This window comes from Lepidothrix coronata, unplaced genomic scaffold (assembly GCF_001604755.1).
Source record: "Lepidothrix coronata isolate B3197 unplaced genomic scaffold, Lepidothrix_coronata-1.0 Scaffold329, whole genome shotgun sequence".
Lineage (NCBI taxonomy): Eukaryota > Metazoa > Chordata > Aves > Passeriformes > Pipridae > Lepidothrix > Lepidothrix coronata.
Window position 1 is genome coordinate 248,707 of NW_016690509.1, and position 9,847 is coordinate 258,553.

At 56.7% G+C, this 9,847-nt stretch overlaps 1 protein-coding gene and 1 long non-coding RNA gene across 2 annotated transcripts; one reads left to right on the plus strand and one right to left on the minus strand.

The window, feature by feature from the left end:
- Positions 1-521: 521 nt before the first annotated feature.
- On the plus strand, positions 522-2,004 carry LOC108509041. Its single transcript, XR_001878568.1, has 2 exons — positions 522-645; positions 1,784-2,004. It is a non-coding gene; the product is annotated as an uncharacterized LOC108509041 (long non-coding RNA).
- A 1,548-nt stretch (positions 2,005-3,552) lies between these two features.
- Positions 3,553-9,614, minus strand: PSMD13 (proteasome 26S subunit, non-ATPase 13). Its single transcript, XM_017838241.1, has 11 exons — positions 9,525-9,614; positions 9,387-9,442; positions 8,976-9,019; positions 8,698-8,784; positions 7,749-7,920; positions 7,211-7,290; positions 7,008-7,133; positions 6,291-6,353; positions 5,808-5,888; positions 5,027-5,143; positions 3,553-4,243 (listed from the first exon to the last, which is right to left on the minus strand). The coding sequence occupies exons 2-11, from the start codon at positions 9,391-9,393 to the stop codon at positions 4,148-4,150; spliced, it is 873 nt and encodes a 290-aa protein (XP_017693730.1). The 5' UTR covers positions 9,394-9,442; positions 9,525-9,614; the 3' UTR covers positions 3,553-4,147.
- Between the last annotated feature and the right edge of the window lie 233 nt (positions 9,615-9,847).

Below are 9,847 nucleotides of genomic sequence, written 5' to 3' on the forward strand. Positions count from 1 at the left end.
CAAGGGAAAAGGAGTTCTGCTCAAGGGAAAAGGAGTTCTGCTCAGGGAAAAGGAGTTCTGCTCAAGGGAAAAGGAGTTCTGCTCAGGGAAAAGGAGTTCTGCTCAGGGAAAAAGGAGTTCTGCTCAGGGAAAAGGAGTTCTGCTCAGGGAAAAAGGAGTTCTGCTCAGGGAAAAAGGAATTCTGCTCAGGGAAAAAGGTCTGCTCCAAGGGAAGGGGAGGCCTCTGCTCTCCAGCAGAGCAGCACAGTGTCTCCCTGTGCCGGCTGGGGACAGTTTTTGGCCTCAGAGCCTTGGGCAGTTGGGTGCTGCTGAGGGGGAAAAAAAACCCGAAAACAATTAAGAGAAGAAAAACTCGGCAGAGAACAATTCGGGAAAGTCTTTCCACCTCAGGGTGTTCCGCCCCGTGCCCTCGGAGCCGCAGCAGGTCCCGTGCCAAGAGGTGGCGGGGGAGGGATGGGGGGGGTGGCAGCAGTGACAGTGACAAGCTGGGCAGCTGCAGAGCCCCAGGAGCAGCGGGATCGCCCTGACGGCGCCATGAGGGTCTTCCAGAGGGGCTCCCAGCTCCTGGTGGCCGCCCTGCGGACCCCCCGCGCCCCCCGTGCCCAGCTCAGGTCCCACCCCCCCGAGCACCCGCTCTCTGCCGCCGTGAGTACCCGGGGGGGGGCTAAAAAAGGGGGGGGACACCCCCATTGGAAGGGCCCAAACCCCCCCGTGCTAGGGACAAATTATTTTTGATGGGGGCGGAGGGAAAAGGGGAGAGGGAGGCAGAGGAGGAAGGTGCCCCCAAGGTCCAGCCCACACCCCCACAGGGGTCCATGCCCTGTGCCCCCCCACCCTCAGGCTCCTGTTGGATTTTATCCTTTCAAGCCCCTTTTTAAACCTTTGGGGTTTGGGGCACACACTGAGTGTCCCCTGCAGCCCAGGGTGTCCCTCAGGGAGTTGAAGCCACGGGGCAGCAGGACACTGGTGGTCCCTCAGGGGCAGACATGGGCCCAGTCCCCCCATCCTGGGACACTCAGCCCAAAGCCAGTGTCCCCATGGACAAGGACAGGGGCTGCTGTCACCGCAGAGCCTGTAGGTCCCTCTAACACTCCCCCTCTGGGGATGGTCCCCCCAGTCCAGATCCCCCTGGGCAGAGTGAAACAAGGCGGGGAAAAAGGAGCTTTTCACCAAAATCCTGGCTGGTTCCCCCTCCACCCCTTGCCTGGGCAGTTTTCCCCCTGCTGCCTTTCCAAGGTCTGCATGAGCCTGGAGATGCTTTTTCCAGCCAAATAAGTGAAAGGAAGGTGCCAGTGCAGGGGGTTGATGCTGCCCTGGTGCAGCAGAGAAAGGAGGGGCTGCTGCTGGCTGCAATTTCCAAAGTCACCTGAAAGTCAGGCACAGTTGCCTCTGGAAACGCTGAGGGCCCTGGCCAGAGCCTCAAGGTCACGCACTGCTCCAGTTTGCCAGTGAATATCCCAGCAGAGAAACGTGGAGAGATGGAAAAAGCGAGCCTGGAGAGCACCAGGTCCATCTGCTGCCAGTGGGAATGGCTGTGCTTCCCAAAGCTCCCTCCACAGCCCCACGGCGGGTCCATCCCACAGTCACGGGGCTGGGAAGAGCACAGAGAATTGAGCTGGGTCCGTGGAGTTGGACGGCACCAGCGCAGCCACCCCGGGAGCCCCACAAATCATGGAACAACCATCCCAGGAGCCCCCACACCGTGGCCCAGCCGTCCCAGGAGCCCCCCCCCACATCCCGTGGCCCAGCCATCCCACTGATTCCCGTTCCTTCTCCCCCTCAGGAGCAAGGCATTGCCTTGGCTGCGATGTTCGCCTCGTTCCTGCTGCCCACAGCCTGGGTCCTGGCCCACATAGACCACTACAAGGCCAGGCCGGAGTGAGGAGTGGCAGGAGCAGCCTGTTCCCTGCAGAGAGAATCCTGAGGGAAGAGCCCCCGGGACGGACCCTCTCTGGGATGGAACCCCCCAGGCCCGTTCATTAAAATTCACTTTTGCATTCAGCACAACGGCTCCTTGGGTTTGCTTCATCCACCTGGGTGTCCGTAGGGAACGACCTGGAAATCTGTCCTGAAGGCAGCATTCCCTCCAGTGGGAAGGGATATTCCCTCTGGAGCCTTTAACCTGCTGCAGCTGCAGCGCAGCACAGGGGAGGCACCCGGTCACCTCTCCCAGCAAAGCCAAGGTGAATTCCTGGTAGGAAAACACCCAAAGGCTGGAAGTGACATTAAAAGCGTCCCACAGGCACCCAACTGCCCCCCTCCCCGCACAAAGGGCATTTCCACCCACCCCATCCCAAATTACCTGTGTCAGGGAAGCAGCCAGCACATGAGAAAGGTCGGGTAGCAAAAGGTACTTCCAGATATCTTGGAAAAACCTCTGGAGCTGTCACAGATCCACAGATCTCATCTCCATTACCGGGAGCTGCTTGGAGCTTCGCAGCCAGGCGAGTGCTCCCACAGCACAGGGGCTGTCGGAGTCCTCCTGGGAGAAGCTGTCAGTGCTTCCCACAGTGACATTCCGGGTTTTTGATGCTGATCTCAAGCAGCAGCGGCCCCGCAACTCGCTGGCTCAGGTGGAGCTTCCTCCATCCCAACGTGTAGGGACACAGCCCTGGCAATGAGGGCAAGATCTGACACAGCACTGGGAAAGGAGACCGGGCTCCTTAAAGCCTTTTCTTGTCCTTAACTGAAATGAAGGGAACAGTTTCCAGAACACTTGTCTCCTCCACACACTCTCCTGAAGTCAGCAAAAGTGACAGGAATGGGTGCTGGAAGACAAGACGCAGCAGGAACTGGGAAAGTCAAATCCAACAGCTGAACTGACAGGGAAAAGGCAGGCACTGGGCACTGAACACCCCCCATCCAGGAAGGAATTTCGGCCAGAAGGGCCTGGAAAGCAGTAGTAGGAGGGTGAGCAGGTACAGACTCCTGAATCCCAGCAGTTACAAGGACTGACCACGGACACATTGGCAGCAGCTTTTAAAAACCCACCCACACCCCAGGGAATTTAACGAGATCCGTGGACACAACTCCATTCAATCTGAAGTCACTGTATATAAGTCACGGCTATAACTCCCCGTGCCAAGTGCTGTCCTGCCTCATAACAAGGAGTTCATGCATCCCTAGGGACACTGGGAGAGATCCCAGCTCAGATCCCCATTTGTTCCACATTCTGAACCTGCACAAAAAACTTCCACCCCAGAAAACCACGGAAGCAGCAGGACAAACAACTCCAAACGAAGGACAATTAAAGTTACCGTTAAGAAACAAAAGCAGAACAAAAAACCTGTCCCCGCCCTGGTTTCAGCTTTCAGCCCGTTACAGTTAGCTTGGGAACAGCGATCAGGGCTGGAATTCCCCACAAAAGGAACCTGACCAGGTTCATGCCCAGGTACCACGTGCTCCACACACACGCTGATCCCGCCGGAGACTGGCAGGTTTAAAGCTGGATTACTCTGGGAAAGGGGTTTGCAATGTGGAACCGAGGAGGAAATGTGACACTCGGGGAGGGGGACACACACGTGTTTTCAAAGGGATGGAGATGACACAGGATTCCAGAAAAGGGAAGGCAGAGACGTTTATTCCGGCAATGCCGCTGCACCTCACCTGAGCACAAAGCGCTGGTGAAAGACAAACCACGCCCTCAAGTGTGTGAACACACCCAGTAACCGGGATTCCAGGGAAAACCCTTGGATGGAGCAAACACTCCCTCTACTGCAAATGAGGAGGGGTGAAGGGAGGATGATTTGGGGAAGAGGACTGAGGGAATGCTGCCTTGGGGCCGCTGCAGGGGCAGGGGGAGAGGGCAGCAGGGCTGGCTGTGCCCCCTAAGGCCAAGACCCCTCGGTACCTGCACCAGGATCCCACCCTCCCGCAGCAGCTGGAGGCAGGAGGGATTGGGAGTGATCCATCCCCCCCCCAGGACGGAGCTCTGGGATCAGAGCCACTCGTGTCAGCAGAGGGAAAGCCTGACTCAAGCACCAAAGGGTCACACAGCAAAAGGCCACGTACTCCTCCGAAATACATCCCATGCTGCTCCCCCCTGTGCCCACCCACCCCCTCCATGGATTCAGTGCAGTCAGTGGTCTGAGTGCTGCCGGCCTCAGGAGCAGCAGGAATCACTCTCCTGGGGCCAGAGCCAGGCCCTCTATGTCAGGATGTCGTGGGCTTGGTGCTCCACCAGCATCTCCATGCTCCGCACGTCCGTGCACCAGAACTCCAGGCGGTCCTTCATCCCTTTGATCTGCAAGGCAAGGCCACGGTGAGCCGGCGCCTCAGCTCCTGGGAATGCCCACGGGCACCTCCAGGGACACACACCTCAGACCCCAAACCACTCCTCAAAACCCCACACACCGGGAAACGGCGTTGCCCCATCCCTGGAAGTGTCCCAGGCCAGGCTGGACGGCGCTTGGAACAACCTGGGCTGGTGGAAGGTGTCCCTGCCCTTGGCAGGGGGTGGGACTGGATGGTCTTTAAGGTCCCCTCCATCCCAAACCATCCTGGGATTAACAGCTTCTACCAGCAAATCAGCAACTGTTAAAAGTTAAACTGAAATGCACCAAAGGAATTCCTTGCAGCTGGAATTCCACATACTCATTTTTGGGTTTAAAGGTAAAGGCACCCTGTGCAGTCTCCTAAAACTTCTCAAGGATGGACTTGAGAAGCTCAACATCCTCTGAATCACCCTCTTCCCGAGGGGAATGTGCCTCCTACATCCCCAAAACTCCCAGAGGGCTATTTCAGAGCATTTAGGAATGAGGCAGCCACATGGATGTTTGGATTCCTCTGGAAAACACAGCCATGGCTTCTGTGTTCCGTGGTGTTTTGTGTGGCTTCCACAAGGCACGTGTCACCCCTGTCAGGTTTCTGACCACCCACTCCCTACACGGGTGTGAAGAGCACCAGCTACCCCAGGGTGAAATTACAGGCACCACGCAAAAGGAAAAGCTGATTCCCCTTCAGGAAGCCCCAAGGAGGCTCATTCCCAAGCTGTGACCCTTCCCGGTGCCGATTTCACTCCCGTTACCTGCTGCAGGTCCAGCACACGTGGCTGCACCCACGTCATGTGCACCCTCTTGTCCACCTCGTCAATGCTGCCCTTCACCAGGCCCACCGAGAGCGCCTTCATCACCAGCAGCTCCACCTGGGAACAGAAACAATTCAAGGAAATTGCTCAGTTTCTCCCCCGAGACGAACAAAACCCTTCCCTTGGGGCCTTCACAGCAGACTGTTCACACGCAGAGTCCAGGGCAGCAGCTCTCACTGCCCCCCTTTCAGGTGACAGAACTGCCTTGAGACTCCACATCTCGATGTACAGGAGGGAGCTGTTTTCCCCCAAAACCAGACTGGTTTTCTTTTCTCCAAAATCCCAGGAAGAACGAGGCAATTGGAAAAAAGCCAACAGAGCCGGAGCACCCCCAGGCAGCGGGAACGGGGGTCTGGCCACATGGAGGGAGTCGGGCTTTTCTCCCAGGGAACAAGTGACAAGAGGAAGCGACCTCATGCTGTGCCAGGGGAGTTTCAAGTTGGACATGAGGAGGAATTTCTTCATGGAAAAGGGTTGCCAGGCCTTGGCAGGGGCTGCCCAGGGCGGTGGTGGACACCCCATCCCTGGGGATGTGCAAGGAATGTGGCACTCAGTGCTCTGGGCTGGGGGACGAGGAGGGCATCGGGCACAGGTTCTCAGAGATCTTGGAGGTCTTTTCCAACCTCAGTGATCCTGGGATTTCGTGCGACTCAGGAATACCCAGACACCCTTAGAGCTCCCAAACCAGGACGTTACTAAGTTTGTCTGACCCCAAACTCACCTCGTTGACGGTGACTTTGGCACTCTTGGCAATCTCCTCGAAGGTGAGCTGTCGGTGATTGGCTGGGCGGGTGAAAGTCATCTGAGTCCAGGGAACAGAGCAAATAAAACAAACCCCACAGGGTTTTAGGGGTTCCCACAGCACACAGAGCCTCCCTTGTGCTGCCCTGCCCAGCCTCACTCTGCATCTGCAACTGCATTTCTCATATTTAACTAAAATAAGCCAAATAAAGTCCAACTTTCAGAGTTATCGCTCCAGACACCATCCCTGAGACACAAGGCTTCCTCCTCCCCTCTTCCATATCACAGAATCCCAGAATGCTTTGGGTTTGGAAGGGACCTTAAAGCTCATCCCATTCCACCCCCTGCCGTGGGCAGGGACACCTTCCCCTAGCCCAGGTTGCTCCAAGCCCCATCCAGCCTGGCCTGGGACACTTTCAGGGATGGGGCAGCCACAGCTTCTCTGGGCAACATCCCAGCTCACCTCCATGAGACACAACAGCTGGATCTTCTGCAGCAGGAGCGCTTCGTTCGCAGCCAGGTCAGGCTGTGGGGGGAGAAAAATGCACCACATCGGGTCATTATTGCATTTTCCCCTCAACCCGGGGGAGAGCAGCTTGTTACATGCAGGAGTAAATCCCTGAGGGGGCTTTATTTAGGAGGGAGGAGGCCATCACAGCCCAGCCACCACCTGGGAATGGTTCCAGAAAACAAATCCCAGGGGCTGCACACGAAACACAGAGCTCACCAGGCAGGCAGCCTGTCAAGGGCCAGTGGACTCACAAATCCACCTGCAAACTACTGCTGTGTCAGTAATTGCTGGGGTAGCCAGTGCAGGTAATGTCCAACACCATTGTTTTCCTCACACTTCCCAGAACAGGAAGGAAAACCACTCTTTTCCACTGGAAGCCCTCCTGTTATGGAGATTAAATCTGGAATTATCTGGCTGTGCAGGACATTTGTGTGTGCTCTGCCCTTGGATCACAGGAGATTTCTCTCTATTTCTTTCCATCAACCAGAGGGGAGCCAAAAGAAAACTAATGATGTGTATAATGATGAAATAATTCCTATACCCCAATTAGAATTATACCAGTGCACCAGAGCCAGGAATTAGGTAAAGGTAGTAAAGCAGAGGTCCAGAGGCTCCAAGTGGGCTCTGTAAACCCTGAGCTCGGGCCTTCAGCAGTACAACACCCCTCACCTGCTGCCCCCAGGCCGACTTGAGGGCCTGGAAGGTCTCCACGTTGCCACTGTTGAAGGCAAAGAGGGTGTCGATGAGCCACTGCCGGTCTGTGCTCCTCAGGGACTCCAGCACGGGGTGCATGAGCTGCAGGAACCAGGCAGGAGGGTTAGCAGGGTAAAATCAGCTCCTGAGGCTCCGTGGAGGAATGTGGCAGCACTTACCAGCTCCCCAAAGTTGTAAACACCTTCTCCCAGCAGCCCAGCCAGCCCCAGGGTGAAGGCTCTCTCCTGCTGCTCTGATACTGGAAAAAAACCCCCGACAAACAGACCAAAAATAGTTTGGATGAAGAAAGACGCCAGAACAAAGATAATTTAGGTAAAGCAGCAGTTCAAGCCCCAGTAACCCCTCCCTCAGCCTTCTCTGTGCCTGCATTAAACCATTCCCAGCCCTCACCCTCTCCCAAGCCTGGAAATTCAGGAGCCCGCAGTAACCACAGCACAAAAGCGCCACTTCTGGAATCCAGAGTGAAGATTTTTGGGGAATTAGAACAAACACCCCCTTCTGGCAGGGGCACTCCCCCCTCCCGTCACCCTGGGGCAGCTCAGGAGCAGGATCCTGGGTGGGGTCACCGCTCGGTCCAGCCAGACCTCGGATCCACCACGGCACAGCCCAAACAACACGGAAGAAAAAACCTCTGCCAGGGTGTTCGTTTGACAAAGCAGAGCGTGGAAAGCGGGATTTCCCGCGCAGAGGAGTCACCTGGCAGGTCCTTGACCTCGATGCAGCCCAGGAAGCGCAGAGCATCCTTGTAGTAGGCGGCGTGGTTGCCCACCGTCTGGTAGTACTTGCTGGAGAGGTCGTAGAAGCGGCTGTGCACCGAGGTCACCCCGGGCAGGGTGTTCAGCAGCTCCTCCACCTCCTCGATGGTCTCCTGGGCAGGGGGAAGAACCTGCCTTCGTAAAGGGCGAGGAGCACCCGGGTGCAGCGCCGGGACCCCGGCAGGGAGGGTCACGGCATTCCAGGGTGCTGTCTGGGGCAGGAGGGACACCCTGCCGGTGCCAGCACAGCCAAAGCCACCACCACGGGATGATTTATGCATGTATTTATATGCTTGTTTAAAAATAAAGCAGCAGTCTCCCTTCACACAGCAGCGAGGGGGGGGGAAAAAACCCCACCCCCTAACCAGCTATAATTATATATATATACTAAGGGCTTTAAAATGAAAGAAAAAGGTTTGGGTGGGATTTTGGGGTTAATCCTTCCCTGTGAGGGTGGTGAGGACCTGGCACAGGTTGCCCAGAGAAGCTGTGGCTGCCTCACTGCTCAAGGAGAGGTTGGATGGGGGTTGGAGCAACCTGGGAGAGAGGAAGGTGTCCCTGCCCATGGAACTGGATGGTCTTCAAGATCCCTTCCAACACAAACCATTCCAGCATTCCATGGTACACACGCCCAAAGCCATCACCCTGCGCTTGCTCTAGGAGATCTAAAGCTGCCCTGCTTGAAAAACCTCATTTTGGGTTCAAAAGATGGTTCCAAAACAAGTCAAGGACGACAAACCCCACGTGCTTCGCTCAGGCAGCAACGCTCCAGGTCGCCAGGAGCAGCTCCCACATCCTGGGGAGGCTCACGAGACCCTCTGAGCTGGGAGCTGGGACAATCAAGGAAAGCCACAGCACCCCAAAACCTCCCAGCCCGGGCCACCCCTCACCTTGGTGACCTGCAGGTCCCCGATGTTGAGCTTGAGGGCCCCGATGGCTGTTTTGCACAGGATCACGGCCTCGTCGCTGCTCTTCACCTGCAGGGACACAGGGGGACCTGCTGGGAGTGTCACCTGCAGCCAGGTGGCTGGGACAGGGCTGGGTGCACGTCACTGATCACATTCCTGCAGTAAAATCCCTGGATTCTGCAGCACAGGTGTCACACACACACAGACCGGAGCCTCCTCACCCGCCGGTGAACTGCCACAGGGAGCAGCTTCAGACCTACCTTTTCCCGAGTCTTTTCCAGGAAAGTCAGGGCCACGTTGGGATCTGGAGTAGAGAAAAAACAGGTTTTAAAAAGCAGCAGTGCCAGGAGGTCCCGTGGAGCTGAACTTCACCTAAAAATACGTCGTTCACTGGATTCCTGAAGGCTGGAATGTGTGTTTTCCACAGCGTGCCCTCAGCCTGCAGCAGGTGCTGCCAGGTAGGCCGGGCTTTTCCTCACCAACCACCTCTCCAGGGAAGCTGTGGACTTCCTACTCCAGGAGGCAGCAGCAATCTAAGCTTTCCAAGCCAGCGCTTTCCCTTCCGAAGGCACCAGGGCAGCAGCTCCCCGTCCGAGATTCAGCTGTGCCTGGCCACATTCCACAGGGATCGGGGGCTAGGAGCAGCTCGGGGAGAGGGGGAGGACACGCACCTGTCATCTGCCGGACCACGTGCAGGATGATCTCCACCAGGGACAGGGGGTTCACCCTGCAAAGAGCAGCTCGGGGTCAGCACAGGCCCCCCAGGTGACCCCCCAAGCCCCCCCCCAGGTGACCCCCAGGTGACTCACCTGTGCTCAAACTCGCTGATGAAGTTCTCGTAGAGCTGTGGGGACAAGGAAAGGGACACTCAGGGCAAAGGAAACCCCAGTTCAGAGCTTCTCACTCTTATTTCCTCTCCATTCCAGCTCGTTTGAACATCCCTGGAAGTGCCCAAGGCCAGGCTGGACAGGGTTTGGAGGGACCTTGGGTAGTGGAAGGTGTCCCTTCCAGGGACAGTGGAGCATGATGATCCTTAAGGTCCCTTCAAACCCAAACCATTCCACGATTTTTCCAACAAACTGGGCACCCGTACAGAAATTCCAGCACTGTGAAGAATCCAGGAGCCCAGAAC

Bases quoted from the DNA above. Each gene is read 5' to 3' on its own strand.
- PSMD13 (XM_017838241.1), bottom strand. The intron at 7,921-8,697 runs GTGAGGGGTGGC...CCCCCTGCCCAG, and splicing joins GGGACCTGCAGGTCACCAAG to GAGACCATCGAGGAGGTGGA. The intron at 7,134-7,210 runs GTAAGTGCTGCC...TGGTTCCTGCAG, and splicing joins TTTACAACTTTGGGGAGCTG to CTCATGCACCCCGTGCTGGA.